Source organism: Juglans microcarpa x Juglans regia, chromosome 8S (genome assembly GCF_004785595.1).
Source record: "Juglans microcarpa x Juglans regia isolate MS1-56 chromosome 8S, Jm3101_v1.0, whole genome shotgun sequence".
Taxonomy (NCBI): domain Eukaryota; kingdom Viridiplantae; phylum Streptophyta; class Magnoliopsida; order Fagales; family Juglandaceae; genus Juglans; species Juglans microcarpa x Juglans regia.
In genome coordinates, this window is record NC_054609.1 from 1,481,670 (window position 1) to 1,500,774 (window position 19,105).

Here is a 19,105-nt window from a genome sequence, read left to right on the forward strand (position 1 = left end):
AAGAAACGGATGAATTTCTAATTTATATAAACCTGATTGAAAGCTTACAGTATTTAAATACTTCTACTGGACCGATATTATGAATGCATGCTACAAATCACATCTAACTAGAAAGAAAAAGGATATTTATAACTGTGAATTGTGTAACCACCGCGTAATCATTTTGAAAAAAGTGAATAAAACATGAGACTCATAAAAAAAAATTATTTTTCAAAACGATTACGCAGCAGTTGCACACTTCATAGTTGTATGTAGAATTACTCAATTAGGAAAGTTGAGAAGAATATTGAGACAAATTAAGTCCTTAAATTTTGTTATAGTGATACAATAATAAATGTGTATTTTACAGCCAAAACGAGAAAAAGAAAATTGAAAAAGAAAAAAGATTCTCACTAGAGAAAAATCTTGCATCTTACTCATTGATCTTCAAAGATCTTCCAACGTGATTGGACACTTCTTTCAAAGCATTTTTCCAAGTTTGCAACTTGTCTTCGTTCACAAGATTTTGCTCGTGTTTAGCAAAGGCATCTCTAAAGGTGCTCCCCTGGTGCCGCACATCACTAGGTTCTACATGACAGAAAATGGGCAAAACTTTCATTTCTCTATCTTTCTTGCATTCAAGAATCTTTACAAGTTCTTCCAGGCACCATGTGGACGATGCATACTCTTTTGAAATAATGATGACCGCCATTCTTGACTTCTCAATTGCATGCAAGAGTTCCTCCTTAATGGGTGTTCCGATCTCCAGTCTTTCATCATCCTTAAAGGTGTAGATAAATTTATTACGCAATGCATTGCATAGATGGCTGGTAAATGTATTACGGGTTTCACCTCTGAAACTGAGGAAAACTTGGTATTTCCATTGGTGTTCGGAACAAGAGGAAGGGGCTGATGAAGGGGTTTGTATATCCATTAGATTATAAAAGATATACAATGCTTAAAGCAAGCCCTCAATGAACTGATCGATCTTCCCCAAAACTCATGCTAACACTGAAATCTACTCATCTCCAGGGGTGAACAATGAAAATCTGCTCTACTTTCAACACAAGTATTCCCACACATATTTTACGTGTGAACAGAAGAAAAAACGAGAATCTACTTTAATTTCAACCCAAGTAGTCACAGGCCTTTTAAAAAGTGAAAGTAATTGTATATTATTTTGCACACATATTAAAGTGTACAGTACTGGCCATGATTCACTGAGGCTGGCGTTTGATATCAGGCTTATCATCGTGCTGTATCTTTACAGCTGGATCCTTTAATTTTCTTTGAATCCCAGAAAAAATGCCCGCCAAGATTTTTCCTCTAGTTGGAGGCGATGACCCAAAAGAGGGGGCTGGATGTATAACATTCTTTTGACCAGAAGAGGGCAAAGTAACTTTCTTAGGAGAAGAAGAGGGGGCCGACCTAGTAACTTTCTTAGAAGAGGCCCTCGACGCCTCCCTCAACTCAAAATCGTCAGATATGGACCCCCCTACTGAAGTCGACACTACAACTTGATTGGGAAAAATTTTGCGTGAAGGGCATTCTCGATCCATTACAAATTGTGTGGTTGAGGGAAGATTTGACAATAACTGAAGCCTGCTACAATTCTCCAAATAAAGAAATTTAAGCTTTTGAAGCTGATAAATGCTGTCTGGCAAGCGTGTGAATTTGTTTCCACTCAAATCCAGAATCTCCAAGGAGGATAAGCCACTAAAATCATCAGGGAGTGCTCCATCCAATAGATTGCAGAAACTTAGATTTAGATTTACTAAAAAGGTCATCCCTGAAAACAAGCTAGGCAACGACATGGTGTGGGATGCACTAATTGAAAATAAAACAGGGGAATGAGGCTGACCTTTACATCCAGAGAGAATGAGAGTTTTAAGGGCAGGTATGCAACAAATGACACTTGGAAAAACCAAAAGCTTTCTGCACTCTCCAAGATTTAGTGTTCGAGGAGAATTCACTAGCGTAGTGTTGACTAAAGTTTTCAAAAGCAACACAATTCCTCTCCAACTATCGTCTTTAGAGAGATCATATGGTAACCTAATTGCAGTTTGAGGCATGCCATGATATTCGTTACTTTGATGAATTTGCTCCTGTACAATATCATAGAAAGGAAAAATTAAAAGGAAATAAGTTTTTAGTATGTTTGTGAATATATGAGAGAGAGAGAGAGAGAGAGAGAGAGAGAGAGAGAGAGAGAGACCTCCATCCACAGTGGCTGAAAGTGTGTATATAGCGAAGAAACCTCACTCAGAATGTCTTCTTCACGAGCAGCCAAGCTAAGGCAATTAATAACAGTGAATTCTCCTCCACCTGAAGGCAACACAACAACTTGATTGGAATAATTTTGGAGTGAAGTACATTCTCGAGCCATTACAAATTGTGTAGTTGAGGGAAACTTTGGCAATAACTGAAGCCTGCCACAATCATCCAAACAAAGAAATTTAAGCTTTGGAAGCTGAGAAATGCTATCTGGCAAGCATGTGAAATGGTTTTTGCTCAAATTCAGAGACTCCAAGGAGGATAATCTACTAAGATCTTCGGGTAGTGCTCCATCCAGTAGATTGGAATCACCTAGATCTAGAGCTACTAACGAGGTAAACACTGAAAAAAAGCTAGGCAACGACAAGGTGACGGGTGCACCAATTGAAAATAAAATAGGGGAAGGAGGTTGGCCTTTACATCTAGAGAGAATGAGAATTTTAAGAGCAGGTATACAACAAATGACACTCGAAAAAACCAAAAGCTTTCTGCACTCTTCAAGATTTAGTGTTGGAGGAGAATTCACATGCGTAGTGTTGAGTAAAGTTTTCAAAAGCAACACAATTACTCTCCAACTATTGTCTTTAGAGAGATCGTATGGAAATGGAATTCCAGTTTGAGGCATGCCATGATATTCGTCATTTTGATGAATTTGCTCCTGTACAATATCATAGAACGGAAAAATTAAAAGGAAAGTTTTTAGCATGTTTGTGAATATATATATATATATATATAGAGAGAGAGAGAGAGAGAGAGAGAGAGACCTCCACCCACAATGGCTGAAAGTGTGTATATAGCGAAGAAACCTCACTCAGAATGTCTTCTTCACCGGTTTATGGCAGCTAATAACAGTGAATTCTCCTCCACCTGAAGTCGACCCAACAACTTGATTGGAATAATTTTGGAGTGAAGTACATTCTCGAGCCATTACAAATTGTGTAGTTGAGGGAAGATTTGGCAATAACTGAAGTCTGCTACAATTATCCAAACAAAGAAATTTAAGCTTTGGAAGCTGAGAAATGCTGTCTGGCAAGCGTGCAAAATTGTTTCTGCTCAAATTCAGAAACTCCAAGGAGGATAAGCTACTAATATTGTCGGGAAGTGCTCCATCCAATAGATTGCAATCACTTAGATCTAGAGTTACTAAAGTGGTCAACCCTGAAAAAAAGCTAGGCAACGACAAAGTGCGAGGTGCACGAATTGAAAATAAAATAGGGGAAGGAGGGTGACCTTTGCATCCAGAGAGAATGAGAGTTTTAAGAGCAGGTAAACAACAAATGACACTCGGAAAAACCGAAAGCTTTTTGCACTCTCCAAGATTTAGTAATGTCAGGCCAATTAGATGTTGAATGGATAATGGGAATTCCTCAATGGCAGTCTCATCCAAATAAAGCTCTGACAAAAGCTTCATATTCTCCACAATCTCTGGAAACTTATTGAAACTTGAACAACCCGATAGGATCAAAAGATTCAATGATTCCAAGTTGATCTCATGCAGAAGGCTACTCAGACATTTACAATCTTTGAGATTTAATAGTATAAGATGCTTGAGAGCTCCAATAGATGGGTGAACTTCATACAATCTTGTGCAACCATCAAAAATTAACCTTTGAAGACTTGGGCATCCAGAGAAGTCAGGAGTCATCATCAAGTTTTCAGAACCACTAAAGTCCATGACTTTCAACTTCTTTAATTTCTGTGATGCAACAATATAGAAATTGAGAAATAGAGAAAATTTAAGTCTTCAAGAACTTATTCCAAATAAAAATAAAAATAAACTATTCTAGGAAAAATGTCTCACAAGAAAAGCCATTGGTAATTGCAGAAAGCTGCTGCGATGCATAATGAGCTCAACAAGATTGTTTGGCTGAAAGCTCTCCGGTATGGAACTCAAAGGATATTCATGCCATTCCATTAGTCGCAACCAATTAGAGAGAGAATTGAGGCCCCATGGAAGATTCACATCACATATTTTAACTAATCTAAGTTTTTTCATATTTGAAAAGGCTTCAGGATTCAACTCTTCTTGATGTGGAGACGAAGTACTTAACATTATGCCTTGGACTTTATATGTTCCCTGGTAACCAAGAATAACCAAATAAATGAATGGAACAATCCAACAAATAGTTACAAGCATTGTGTGTGTGTGTGTGTATGTGTGTGTCTCACTTACAGAATTTTCCCGTAGAACTTCAAAGATATCATCACGACGCCATAATCTGCTGCGTTTTCCAGGCTTGTTACGATGTTCACAGCGAACAATTTCCCAACCCATTCTTTGTAGTAAACTATGCATCCACAATTTCCCCCCCAAAATAGTAACAAGAGATTTGTCCACAAGAGTTTCTATATCAATCTTAGGGAAGCAATCACCTTCCAATAAATCTACCACTCGATCTTTGTCTTCCCCATTGAAGAAACAGGCAATATCTAATAACATTGTTTTCTCTGTCTCCCCCAATGCATCAAAACCTATTTTGAGTTTATGTTGAATATTTTTCTCTGTATACTCCAATGCATCAAAACCTATTTGGAGTTGCTGTTGAATATCTCTATTAGGAAGTACTTGTATTCCATTCAAAGAACTTTTCCATTCATCTCTTCCTTTTCCCAATAGGGAGGAACCCAAAACTTTAAGAGCTAAAGGATGACCGCCGGCGCAACTCACACAGTCATTGCATAGATCCAAAAAGTCTTGATCTTCACATTGATTAGGGTTACGAAAGGCTTCTTGACTAAAAAGCTGTAAAGCCTCATTTTCATGTAGTCCTTTAATCCGGTGTATAATTTGCACTCCATGTGCTGTTAACAAACATTCATCTCTAGTGGTCACAATGATTCTACTCCCTGATCCAAACCAATTGCAGTTCCCAGCTAATGTTTCTAATTGTTCTTTTTCATCCACGTCATCAAGAACAATAAGAACTTTTGTGTAAAGTAATCTATTCCTTATCACATCAATTCCTTTAAGCACATCCCATTTTTCATGGTCAATCTTCAACTTCATATCAGAAAGGATCTTTTTTTGTAAAGCAACTAGACCATTTCTTTTAGAAACCAAACTAACATTTTCAAGAAAGCTTCTAGCTCGGAATAGATGATTGAACTTTTGAAATATACCTCGTGCAAGAGTTGTCTTGCCCATTCCACTCATACCGCATATCCCTATAATGCGAACATCATAAAATCCAATACCTAAATGCAAATGCATTTCATTCACACGAGAGTCTATCCCGACAAGGTTGTCCTCGCGATCATCAATAAGGTTGATCAATTCTCTAGATATCATTTTAACAATTTCTTTGATAAACGTCGGCTCATCCCTGTAAAACAGATAAAATAAAGCCAACAGATAAGTCAACTCAAAACCAACACTAAACACAAAAAGATATGTTTGGGTTGAATCTTTGCGTGCTCGCCTTAAACTAGTGAAATTTATAGTAGGATAGTTGAGCATGATTTGGTTGAAAATTTAGCATTTCTAATTGAAAATGAATCATTTCTTAAGAAAGGTAAAACATTGTTTTTAATCAATTAGCTGAAAGGGGCATATTGATGTTAAATTTAAGCAGTGTTGTTCACTATAATGTTATGGATCCATCTTTGGTTCAGATGTGGTGTAAACTCCAGTTTTACACTACATGTTTGCATCTTCTTGGTTGTAGATAAAAAGGGTTATAGATTACTTATTTCGAAGAAAATAAAGTGATTATTTGTAAGAATGTGATCTTTTAAATGAAAATGCCTTGTGGGATTGCAAAGAAAGTTCAATATTGAGTCCATACCTTGAATGAAGAATTCTAAAATCAGGAAAATGAAAATGACACTGAAGCTACACAAGAAATGTCTCCTACTACTAGTTCATAGTCAGCTCCAAAACTAGAAAAAAAATTAAAAAAGAAGGAAGATTCTTTCTAGAGAAAATCTGTGTATCTTACCCGTTCTTTAAATGGAATCCAGAGAGATTGGCCACTTTTTTCAAAGCATTTCTCCAAGTTTGCACCTTATCTTTGTTCTCAATATTTTTCTCGTGCTCAGCAAAGGCATCTCTGAAGGTGCCCTCCTGTTTCCGCGCATCACTAGGATCTACATGATAGAAAATGGGCAAAACTTTCATTTTGTATCTTTCATGCATTCAACAATCTTTGCAAGTTCTTCCAAGCACCATGTGGACGATGCATACTCTTTTGAAATAATGATGACCGCCATTCTTGACTTCTCAATTGCATCCAAGAGGTCCTTCTTAATGGGTCTTCCAATATCCAGTCTGTCATCATCCTTAAAAGTGGAGATAAATTTCTTACACAACTCAAAGCATAGATGGCTGGTAAATATATCATGGGTTTCACCTCTGAAACTGAGGAAAACTTCGTATTTCCATCGGTGTTTGGAAGAAGAGGAAGGAGATGATGGGGTTGTTTCAATACTGATGGTGGAAGCCATATCGGACAAAAGTTTGATTATCGTTTCGACTACAATATGGATAAACTTCTTCTCATCCCTATAAAACAGATCAAATAAAGCCTATTGATGAGTCAACTCAGGATCAACACAAATCACAAAGAGATATGTAAGGGTTAATTCTTTACGTGTTCGCCGTAAACTAGTAAATTTAAAATAGTAGCATAGTGTCTAGAGTATGATACTTGTGCCTTAAATTTAAAATATGTTGTCCAATAAACTTTATGTGAAACTAATCATATGGTAGTACTAGTACTGGATACTAAATCCCAGAATAAGAAGGAATTTCTAAAATTTGACCATGTTTTGTATATAATTATTCAATGTCAAAAATAGTCACAAATATCAAGTAGTTTTCTTTTAGTAGAGTATTTTATTTTCACCAGTCCCCCATGTCTGATCTTGGATTTGTCTCAATTTTTTCCATATATATCTCAAATATATATAGCATCATATTCGCATACACATGATGACCCTCGGCATAACTCACATAGTGATGAAAATAATATCTCAAAAATTAAGATGATTAAAAAAAAATTATATGGAACTTGTGGAATAGGTTTCTTCAAGTATACTTAGCTAGTCAAGCCAATTACATCTAATTAGGACAGTTGAGAAGAATATTGAGACAAATTAAGTCCTTAAATCTTGTTATAGTGATACTGTAATAATTGTGTATTTTACAGCCATAACGAGAAAAAGAAAATTGAAAAGGAAGAAAGATTCTCAATAGAGAAAAATCTTGTATCTTACCCGTTGATCTTCAAATGGTATCCAGAGATTTCGCAAGATTTTTCTAGTGTTTAGCAAAGGCATCTCTAAAGGTGCCGTCCTCGTGGGTTAGCTAATTAAGGAACTTCCAGTTTAGATTTCTTATAAAGGATATACAATGCAAAAGCACGGCCTCGGTTAACTCTTACCCAGAATTCATGCTATAACACTGGTCACGTATACATAAACTAGGAAGGAAAATAGATGGATAAAAACAAAAGACTTGGGTAGGAGACCACCCTGCAATTGAAAGATATTGAAGTGAGAGAGAAAGAGATACCTGAACTGAGCGTCAGGGTGGGGGCTACGCTGTGTATGCTGCACTTGAATATTAAAAACTTTTTGAAAATTTTTGGAAGAAGGGATTCTTACCTAACCTTGGTGAATCTTTTGATTATTTTTAAAACATTTTATCTATCTCATTTTATTTTATTGATATAATTTTTATATAAAATATAATAAAATTTTAAAATAATAATATTAAAAATTAATATTTTAATTTTTAATTTTTATCTATTATTCTTTTACTAAATTTATCCACTCATTTTAATATTTATTTTTTTATTTAATAATTAAAATATATTGATATATATTTAATAATTAAAAAAATTAAAATGTTAACTATGACTGAATCACGGATTAACGATTGAATAGCACTATTGTTTACGTGAATAATGTTATGCATAAATTTTAAATAGATAAATTTTATATAAGTGAGTCATAATATATTTTTTATATTTTTTTAAATGGAGTCTATTTTTTAATAAAAATTTATATGAAGCTTGTATTTTGTTTGTATTTAAAATTTATTTTATTTTAATTTAATTTATTATTATAATTTTTTAAAATTTTTATATAAAATAAAATAAATAATTTAATTTTTTTAAATTTTAAAAAAATAATTTTTTAAAATTTTAAAAAAATAATTTTTTAAAATTTTAAAATAATTTTTTTAAATTTTTATATAAAATATAATAAATAATTTAATTTTTATTTTATTATTCATAAACAATTTCAATTTATTTTTAATTAAATCACTCTTTTTTTTAATTTAAAATATTTCATCTTATAACACAGTTATTTTTTTCCTAACTAGCTAGCTAGCTAGCGAGCGAGCTATAGGGATTCGTGATTCTGTACCTAACCTTACTTTTCCCTCTTAAATTAATCATTTTAATTTTAATTTTACTTTTCCCTCTTCTTTAAATTTTAATTAATATATAATTTTTTTATTTTTAATTAATTATTTAAAATTTTAAAATTTATATTAAATTAATCATCACATTATTTATAATAATAAAATATTATTATTTTTTATTATTTATATTTTTTAATTAATTTTTTATTTTATTTTCATAAATTTTAATAATTTCGAACAATCATATTTATTTTTATTTTACTTTTCATAATCTAATAATCTATAATATAATAATCTCATATGTATATAAATTATAAAATTTCATACAAATAAAAATCTCATATTTATAATATAATAATTTCAAAAAAAATTTTAAAATTTATTATAGTTTTTTTCATATTTAAAAAATAATAATAAATTTATTGTAACTTATATTTTAAATTAAAATAATTTAACTAATTTAATATAAAGTAAATATAAATAATATTTATTAAATTTAAAAATAAAGAAGTATTTAACTAATCCATGCGAATACTCTTAAGGAAGGCAACGTCATAATTTGCACGTGCCCATGGACCCCAGATTCCAGTCTGGCCTGTCCATACATACAAAAGTTTTAAGATTTACCATTTAATGTATTGTACCTAATTTATTTTTATAAAATTTTTCAATTCATCTCATTTTATTTTATTTTATTTTATTATTATAAATTTTTTAAATTTTGATATAAAGTAAAATAAATAATTTAATTTTTTTAAATTACAAAATAAAAATAATATCAAAAAAATATATTTTAATAATATTTTATTTAATTTTTTAACTTTAATTTTAATTCTATTCATTTAATTTTATTTGTTAAAATAAACGAGGCAAGTTTTGATATAAAGGGTTTTTCGTAGTTCATTGTACGTGACACTACCGGTTATGATCGAAAATAATAAGATTTAAGATTAAAAAAAACACTTGAATCTCTAATAATACCTATATATATATATATATATACTTTATAAATTTAATTTTAATCATTCACCACTGGATCAATTATAACTCATATAATGATCATACGGAGTGGGAGTGACTAATTGAAAGTGAGATTAATTAGTCTTACAAATTTTTAGATAATCAGATGACATGATAAATTTATAAATAGTAATGAAATCTTTAAAATTAAGATATTTTATTGTGTTTTGAGAAATAAAAGATAAAAAATTAAATAAAAATATATAAAGTTAAAATAGTATTAGAATTAATATATATTTTTTGAAATTTGAAAAAATTATATTATTTTTTATGTTTTATTTAGAAATTTAAAAAAATTATAATTATTAAATAGTTAAATATTTAAAACTGAAAAATATTTATGCTTAACTGATATTTAGAGATAAAATTATAAATTTTTTTTAGATGAAATGAGATTACATCATCTCACTGCCCAATGAAGCCCTTAGGTTCCAATACTCAAGTGAAACAAAAAGTAAAGTTTTGAAATTCAATTTTCATAACATGATATTAATTAATAATAGTTCCTCATATATTTATTCATGCATAGAGAGGTTGATCAGCTACATTGTCTTTTAGGTTCGAGGGTAATTATCCGTAGTAAATTCAATCATGAAAATGCAAATGGTTATAGATGGAGAACAAAATGTAATAATTAAGTGGTCATTGCGTGACCAAAGGAAAAGAAAAAAAAAAAAGAAATTATTCGTACTTTCAACTTCATCGTGATCTCGAGCTAGCAGACGAGACACGATGTCGGTAAAGGAAAAGTCATACATGACGTTAAATAAATAAATATACAAAAAATAAAACAAATCCACCACAAGAACCGATATGAAATATTATATAATAAAATTAAATAAATTAATAATAAAAAAAAAGTAAATATCTTTTTAAATAAATATTATTTTATTATATAATAAATATTATTTTATATTATTATATAATAAAAAATTGAATAATTCATTGTTAGAATTTGATGTGGATGGCTACAATGTTAAAAGTGATTCTGACGCATTCTGTACCTAACCTTGCAAGAGGCTTTTGTCTCGTGCACCCAACACGTTGGATGACAGCTGGTTACAGTTATATATTATTATCTCTTTAAATATTTCATTTGATATAACTGGTTACAATTATATATTATTATCTCTTTAGATTTTCCATAAATCTTTCCTACCTACTTCCTTGAAGTATTTGCATTGCAGTAGGCCCCGGCTTTTGTCTCTTGCATATCTGGTGTGAAATCGTATTAATAGATTGTGTTGATATTGTATTAAAATATATATATTATATTATATAAGTTAATTTTAATTAGATCTATTAAATTTATCGTATCTTATTAAATTTATTATATCAAAATTTTAAATTTTAATACGATTGATTAATTAATATAATTAATGTCGTTTTAATTCGTTTATTTAAATAGATTAAAAAAATTTAAAATTAATTCGTTTAATTTAATTAAATTTTATATAATTTTATATAAATATTAAAATCATAATATTTATAAAAAAATATAAAACTAATTGTAAGTTTAAAATTATAATCTAAATAATAAAAATATTAAAATTAAAATCTCAACAATTTTATTTTTTAGATATAAGAGTATAATTTTAATTTTAATTTTTTTAATAGATCATAACGGATTATAAAGGATCAATCTATTTTGATCCGAATCTATTAAAACTAAACTTAACCCATTTTTATCGTATCGTGTTAAGTTAACAAATCATATCACATATTCTCATCTTTACTTTCATCCAATACGTTAGATGAAATTATAAATGAAAATACAAATGATACAGCTTGTTTCAATTATATATTATTATCTCTTTGGATTTTTTCTTGTAACCAATCATTTGAAATTTAAAATTTATATTAGATTAATCATCATATTTTTATAATAATAAAATATTATTATTTAAAAATATAAATAAAATATAAAATTTAGTGAATAGCGTAACGTGAAAGAATTTTTGTTTTCCATATTATCGAGACAAAATGAAAATGAAAATGTTACTGTTTTGTCGGCCAAAGTTAATTGGCATGAGATTATGTGAAGTTGATAGCCTAGGAGTGAATCCTACACAGTAGAAGAAGCAGTGGGAATCCATCGTTAGGGACGGCGTACATTGAAAATTAGGCATCTCTAATTGAAGATGAATAATTTCTCAAGAAAACATAAAACATGCTTTTTAATCAATTAGTTAAAAACTAATGCAGCAGATCATCTAGAAAAGTAAGATTTCCATATCAAATCCAAGAAACATCTCCCTTCTCTAGAGAGAATTTGGAGAAGGGAGGAATTTGGAGAAGGGTCTAGGGTTGCTGCATGCTGAACCCTGCTGCCCTGTCGACTTCCTCGACGGGTCAGCCGAACGGAGACTTGAGAAATGATCAGGAGAAGGCTGGCTTGTTGGACATTGGAATTAGAAGATCTGCATGGGCTAGTATGATTCAAGGATATGCAGATATTGTTGTAAATCGACCTCAACCGTTGCCTGAGGTTGATATTCCGTTTCGTGAACCACGTTTCAATGAGGGGGAGATGTTTTTCATGTTTTCTCAATCTGAGATCATTAAATCTACTAAGCCTTTCCTTGTCTTAAAATTCCTATGTCGTCGTCCATCATTAGATCATTTACGTGGGTTCATAAAAAATAGATGGGGGGCGTCGTTCGATGCTGGTGGTGGAACAATTGAAGAATTCTTAGAACGTGTTGATTCGGTTATCAAATGAAGAAGATTATGTAAGTGTGATGGCTCGAGGTAATGCTATTGTGGTAGGCGTGCCATACAAAGTTTTTCATTGGACGCCAGGTTTTAATGAAGATGAAGACTCTCATTTGGTTCCTATTTGGATCTCTTTTCTAGGCCTCCCTCCTAACTATTTTCATTCCTCCATTTTGAAAAGCATTGGCGAAGGGTTTGGGTAATTTTTGAAAAGAGATAATGCAACAACCTGTGTCACAAAACTTGAGGCTGCGCGTATTTGTGTGGAGATGGATGTTTCATTGCCGTTGCGGCATCATTTTTGGTTAACTCCTCCAAGACTTGAGTTCAATCATTTTCAAGAAGAGGTGTATGAATCCGTTCCAATGTTTTGTGGTTGGTGCCGTAAACAAGGACATGGGGAACAAAATTGTGGATTGAAAAATAAATCTGCTATGAAAGGCAAACAGAAGCTGGTGCAAGAGGAAGGAGGTAGAGGGGCTACGAAACAATATGGCAAGTGGTAGGCGGTAAGAAAATCGATGACGGAAAGACAAATGTATGGGAGGAGGGTGATCGTCGAAATCCTGCAAAACATTAGATTTGAAGCAGGAATAAAGAGCAAGAATCACAAAATATGGAGATTTTATTCGAATCCTCTAATGGGATTATTACGACCAAAAATCAATTCAATCTGAAAGTGGAACCAATGGCATTGAAGGAAAGAGTTGAAGAGATTGTAGAAGAGGGTTCAGGGTGTTTGGGTTCTCAGTTGATTGAGGATAACATGATAATAGGTTCTTTGGAGCGTTCGTCAAAATCCTCATGGTTTGAACAATATGAAAAAATGGCTAGTAAGGAAGTTTTTTATGAAGTCGAGGATGAATTTCCTTCCTAGAAAAGCTCATTAAAGCTGATTGATGAAACATTGGAGTTTGAATTATGTCATATGTCGGAGAGGGGGTATGTAGAGGAGGATGGCCTTTTGGGGCTGTCGAGGATGCATGATCATTCCATGTCTGATAAGGAAGAAGACAATGAGATTGTAGAGTTGGTTGCAAAATGTTATGAATCGAATAGTGAGATTGACATTTTGATTAAATATCTTCGGGGAGTGAAAAAGAATAAAGCCACCATTGTTCTTGGGAGAACAACTCGTTCCGATAAACATTATTGATTAAATAAAGATTCTTATTTGGAATATTAGAAGTATTTGTTCGTCGAAGGTTAACTTGCGACGTTATATGAATAAACACGCCATTGGTGGTAGTTTTATTAGAACCTTTTCTTTCGATTAATCAGTGTCCTCGTTGGGCTCGTTGGGCACGTTGGTTACATCTTCCCAATTTTTGTCATGGTATAGAAGAGGCAGGAAAAGTTTGGCTTTTCTGGGCGAAGGGGATTGATTTTCAGTTGCATTCAGCAATGGAACAAGCATTATCAGGATGGTTTTCGCATGGAAATAATCAAATGTTTGCGACGTTCGTCTATGCGAGTTGTTTTCAACAGCAACGGCGTGATTTATGGAATTACCTAAGTGGTCTAGATGTGAATGGAAGGTCTTGGTTACTGGGAGGTGATTTTAATATCATCTGTTTAGAAACGGAAAAAATTGGTGGTATTTTTCGATCCTCTTGTGCTCGCCTTCAATTCAATAATTGTATTCAAGATTGTGGTTTACTTGATCTTCCTTCAACGGGTCATCGATTTTCGTGGTGTAATGGGAAGTTAGGGGGTGGTAGAATTTGGGCACGACTTGATAGAGTGTTGGTAAATTTTGAGTTTATTTTGGAACTGTCGGGAGGACAAATGAAATATTTACCTTGTACTTCATCGGATCATTGTCCAATGATTATTCATCTGAATCAAGAATGACAGGTTGGTCCTGGGCCTTTCCGGTTTCAAAGAATGTGGTGCTCTCATGAGAACTTCCTTCCTGTGGTCCAAGAGTGTTGGGAGCAGATTGTGCAGGGATGTCCTATGCTACAAGTTAGTGTGAAACTAAAGAGATTGAAACAAGTTTTGAGAAAATGGAATTTTGAGGATTTTGGCAGGGTGGACTCAGATATAAAGGTTATTGAAGAAGAGTTGATGGCACTTGAGCAGAATGTCATGGTTGATTACTCGCAGGAGATCGAAGCTGATTTATTACTTTGCAAACAAAAGCATCTCCATTATCTGCATAAAGAAGAAATCATGGGATGTCAAAAAATCTTCGATAAAGTGGCTTTCAGAAGGAGATGCTAATACGACATACTTTCATGCTTCTTTAAAGTGCAAAAAAAAAAATTTAGAGTGCTAGACAAGATGACTCTTGAAGATGGTAGGGTGCTTGAATCGACAGATGCAGTTCTAGAAGGGGCGATGGAATTCTTCCAAAATCAATTGATGACGTCAGTTGTGTCCATTGAGGAGCCAGGTATAAATTTTGTATCTCCCTTATTATCAGTTAAGGATAATATAGCTTTGTGCAAAGCTCTCGTACTGGCTGAAGTGAAGGAGGCACTTTGGTCCTTTCCACAAGATAGTAGTCCCGGCTTGGATGGTTTCTCGGCAGGTTTTTTCCAAAATGCTTGGGACATCACCAAAGAGGATTTATTGAAGATGGCCATAGAATTCTATGAGGGGAAGCCTTTATTCACATTTTTTGGTGCCACTAATATTGTTCTCCTCTCTAAAGTGGAAGAACCAAACTGTTTCTCAAACTTTGGACCGATAAGTTTGTGTTTAGTAGGCTACAAGATTTTGGCTAAGCTGCTGGTGTTTCATTTGGCACCATTTAGGGAGAAGTTAATTTATGAAGAACAATCGGCATTTCTTAAAGGCTGAAGTATTTTTGATAACATCTCTTTTGCTCAAGAACTTGTTCACAACATCAATAAGAAAGCAAGAGGTGGTAATATCATGATCAAAATTGATATGGCTAAGACATATGATAGGGTGAACTGGAAATTTTTAATGGATGTGATGCGAAGGTTGGATTTTTCGGAACAATGGAGGAGTTTGGTTTTTAATTGTCTTTTATCTCTGATGTACTCGGTTATGTTAAATGGATCGACGAAAGGTTTTTTCAAGCCTTCATGTGGTCTATGCCAAGGTGAACCATTATCACCATACATTTTTATTTTATCCCAAGAATGGCTTTCAAGAATGATCTGAGATGATTTTCGACTGGGAAGTGTCAAGCCGTTGAAGTCTCATGGGAGTGTATCGATTTCTCATTTGTTCTACGCGGATGATATCCATATTTTTGCAAATGGAGGAAAAAAATAGGTGACTCAGTGGATGAAGATGTTACAAGCGTATGAAGACATATCGGGGTAGTTGGTAAGCCCGCCAAAATCCTTCATTTTTTTCTCTTCTAATTTTCCACTTTGCAGGAAATTAGAACTGCTGCGTATTACTGACTTTGAGGAAGGCAAATGGCCTTGTATCTATTTAGGAGTGTCGCTTCATGTGAGGAGAATTTCCATTCGGTTATTCGAACCATTGCTTATGAAAATTAAAAAAAAAAAAAAAAAAAAAAAACTGGTTGGATGGAAGAGTAAGTTACTCTCTTTTGGGGGTAAAATCACTCTTATCAAACATGTATCATCTAGCATGCTGATTCATATTTTATCTATTATGAACCTGCTGAAGGGAGTTCTAAAAGCTCTAACAGCTATATTCTCTAATCTCCTCTGAAATTCAGGTGAAGAGATAAAGAAGCGGAAATGGGTAGCATGGAAAAATATTTGCCTGCAGGTGCAAGAAGGTGGTCTGGGTATAAGAGATCTTTGTGAAGTTCAAACTTCGTTGTTCATGAAATTTGTTTGGAAAGTGCTTGAGGGGAAGTCTTGTTGAGCGAAATTTATCAAGGAAAAATATGTGGGAGATTATCATCCAGCCTCTGTTTCTAGTTCTGTGAGATCAAGATTTTGGAAGGTTGTTATGTCAGTAATGCTGATGGTTGTTAAGAATTCAAGAACTTTGGTTAAAAAAGGTGACATAAATTTCTGGTTTGAAAATTGGTTGGGGGATGGCGCCATTGCTGAGTCTTATGAGATAGTGGGTGATTCACGGCTAAAAATTGTGGAACTCCTTTCCTCTCGGGCTAGGATATTCCCAAATTATCTAATCTTGTATTTGCAGAGTTAGTCAAAAAATTATAGAATGGCAGGGGAAGGTGCAGTTGGGCAGCGACATTTTGATTTGGCAACCAAATCCGGATGGTAGATTCTAGACAAAATTGGTCTGGGAGTTAATTCGTGCTCATGGAAATATTTGTCCATGGCAAAAATGGTTATGGCATAAAAATGTGCACGAGAAATGTCATTTGTTTGTTGGAGAGCAAGAAAGGAAGCCTTACCTATGGATGATATGATCGCTAAGTTTGGGATCTCATTGGTTTTAAAATGTAATTACTGTGCCAGGTCTATGCAGAAAACAATTGATCATGTTTTATGTGAATGAGAATTGACAACTAAAGTCTAGGATTATTTTGCTGCCATTGTGGGTATCCATTTACCTCAAGTTCGGCCTTGGCAAGGAACTCTAAACCTATGGTGGCTTCGTGTGTCATATGTTTCTCAAGCTAGTTTATGCAGTTGATTACTCCCTATTTTGATTATTTGGGCATTATGGAGGGCAAGATGCGATGCAAGAATGGAGGATAAAAACACAGAGTGGCATGCGGTTGCTATACGGGTTAAAGGTGCCTTGCTTGTAGGGGTGATAAACGGTCTAGTCGGATTGAACGGACCGGACCGGACCAAGATTGAAACGGTCGATCTCGATCCATGTTTTAGAGGACCGAAAAGTTTTGGTCCGGTCCACGGTCTAGGATTTTTTCGGACCGGACTGAATGAAAAATAAAAATAAAAAAATATATATTTTATATATATTATTTATATAATAATTATACAATTAACAATATAAAATTTTAAATATGTTATTAATACTTGTTAATATTCTATAAATTAACAATATTTTATATATATCTTCATCTAACCTATCACTATTAACAATATAAAATTTTAAATATGTTATTAACACTTGTTAATATTCTATGAATTAACTAATATATAATATCAATTAGTTAATTATATGGTAATTATATAAATTAATAATATAATTTTCATCTAATTTATTATCATTGACCATATAAAATATTTTTTTATTGAGTTTGTTATATAATTCACATTAATAAGTCACTTAATTTAATTTAGTATTTTAAATAATTTTTTTTATTAATTTTTTAAAATAATAAAAAAAAGGCCGGACCGAATGGACCGATAACTATCGGTCCAATCCGGTCAGGAAAATGATGGACCAAAAATATTTGATCCATCGCCGGACCGGACCGGACCGAACCATTTGCACCCCTACTTGCTTGACATTTTTTCTCAAGACCAAAAGTTCAAGAAAATGCAAAGGAATGACTTGAAAATATTCTAGGAATTAAATTGTTCGATATCACCAATTGTTCAAAAAGTTTCGAAAGTTGTGGCTTAGTCGAAGCCAAGAAGGGGGTGCTTAAAGCTCAATATAGATAGGAGCTCAATTGGGAATCCTGGAGCAGCAGGTGGAGGGAGCATCATTCGGGACTCTAATGGCAGAGTTTTGGCTGGACTTGCACATCATTATGGAATGGGTTCTGACACTATTGTGGAAGGTTGTGCACTTCTTGATGGCTTAAGAATGGCTCAACAGATTGGAATAAATGAACTCGTGGTGGAATCAGACTCTTCCGTGGTGGTGGGATGGATCCGAAGTGGAGTGTGTTAGTTTTGGTATATGTGGAATTTTTTGGAAGAAATAAACGTCCTGTTTCGATCCTTGAAGTGCAGTATAAATCATAATTATAGAGAATGAAATATGGTTGCAGATTTCCTTGCCAATGAGGGTGCTAAAAACAATAGTTAGGTATTCTCTAGACCAGATATTGGAATCGGAAATGAACTTTCTTATTTATGCTTGTAATCATTGGTGGAAACTTCCTTATTTACGCTTGTAATAATTGGTTAATTTTTGGTGTAAATGAGAGTTCCTCCGCCTTAGTGAGGATATTGCAATAAAATTGTCCTCATTTTTTCAAAAAAAGAAAGAAAAGAAAAAGCAATTAGTTAAAGGGGCATATTGATGTTAAATTTAAGCAATGCTCTTCACTACATTGTTATGGGTCCATCTTTGAATCTTCTTGATTGTAGAAGAAAATAAAATATTATTTGCAAGAATGTGATGTTTTTAATGAAAATGCAACGTGGGATTGCAAAAAAAAGTTCCATATTGAGTCAATACCTTCAATGAAGAATTCTAAAATCAAGAAAATGGAAATGAAAATAACTTTGAGGCCTCGTTTGTATTCATAACTTACCTCAACTCATCTCGATTCATCTCATCTCATAATTACAATTTTTTCAAATTCTCATATAAAATATAATAAATAATTCAACTTTTTCAAATCTCAAAATAATTTTTTTTAATTTCTACATAAAAGATAATAAATAATTTAATTTTTTTCTACTATTTACAAATCATCTCAATTCATTTCGAAGCTACAAAAGAAATCTCTCCTCCTACTAGTTCAAAGTCAACCCCTTTTTACAAATCTAGGTGAGTTTGGATCTCAAACTCATCTCAACTCATAATTATAATTTTTTTAAATTCCAATACAAAATATAATAAACAATTCAACTTTTTCAAATCTCAAAATAATAATAATATTAAAAAATAATATTCTAACAATATTTTATCATCTCAACTTAATTCAACTCAATTCACTTTAAC

At 32.7% G+C, this 19,105-nt stretch overlaps 3 protein-coding genes across 3 annotated transcripts; all 3 read right to left on the reverse strand.

Moving 5' to 3' along the window:
- Nucleotides 1-412: 412 nt before the first annotated feature.
- On the reverse strand, nucleotides 413-913 carry LOC121244763 (TMV resistance protein N-like). Its single transcript, XM_041142970.1, has one exon. It carries the CDS (start codon nucleotides 911-913, stop codon nucleotides 413-415), a length of 501 nt encoding a protein of 166 aa, XP_040998904.1.
- A 283-nt stretch (nucleotides 914-1,196) lies between these two features.
- On the reverse strand, nucleotides 1,197-3,439 carry LOC121244764 (disease resistance protein RPV1-like). The gene is made up of 3 exons (XM_041142971.1): nucleotides 3,018-3,439; nucleotides 2,195-2,911; nucleotides 1,197-2,084 (listed from the first exon to the last, which is right to left on the reverse strand). The coding sequence occupies exons 2-3, from the start codon at nucleotides 2,876-2,878 to the stop codon at nucleotides 1,197-1,199; spliced, it is 1,572 nt and encodes a 523-aa protein (XP_040998905.1). The 5' UTR covers nucleotides 2,879-2,911; nucleotides 3,018-3,439.
- LOC121244765 (disease resistance protein RUN1-like) lies at nucleotides 3,065-6,370 on the reverse strand. Its single transcript, XM_041142972.1, has 4 exons — nucleotides 6,192-6,370; nucleotides 4,427-5,576; nucleotides 4,055-4,330; nucleotides 3,065-3,949 (listed from the first exon to the last, which is right to left on the reverse strand). Exons 1-4 carry the CDS (start codon nucleotides 6,368-6,370, stop codon nucleotides 3,065-3,067), a joined length of 2,490 nt encoding a protein of 829 aa, XP_040998906.1.
- Nucleotides 6,371-19,105: the final 12,735 nt, after the last annotated feature.

Excerpts from the sequence above, each read along its gene's own strand:
- LOC121244763 (XM_041142970.1), bottom strand. The coding sequence starts at position 913 with ATGGATATACAAACCCCTTCATCAGCCCCTTCCTCTTGTTCCGAACAC.
- LOC121244765 (XM_041142972.1), bottom strand. The coding sequence starts at position 6,370 with ATGAAAGTTTTGCCCATTTTCTATCATGTAGATCCTAGTGATGCGCGG. Across the intron at positions 5,577-6,191 it reads GGATTCCATTTAAAGAACGG|GGATGAGCCGACGTTTATCA; the intron begins GTAAGATACACA and ends TCTGTTTTACAG. Across the intron at positions 3,950-4,054 it reads AATTACCAATGGCTTTTCTT|AAATTAAAGAAGTTGAAAGT; the intron begins GTGAGACATTTT and ends GTTGCATCACAG.
- LOC121244764 (XM_041142971.1), bottom strand. The coding sequence starts at position 2,878 with ATGCCTCAAACTGGAATTCCATTTCCATACGATCTCTCTAAAGACAAT. Across the intron at positions 2,085-2,194 it reads TTCAGCCACTGTGGATGGAG|GAGCAAATTCATCAAAGTAA; the intron begins GTCTCTCTCTCT and ends GATATTGTACAG.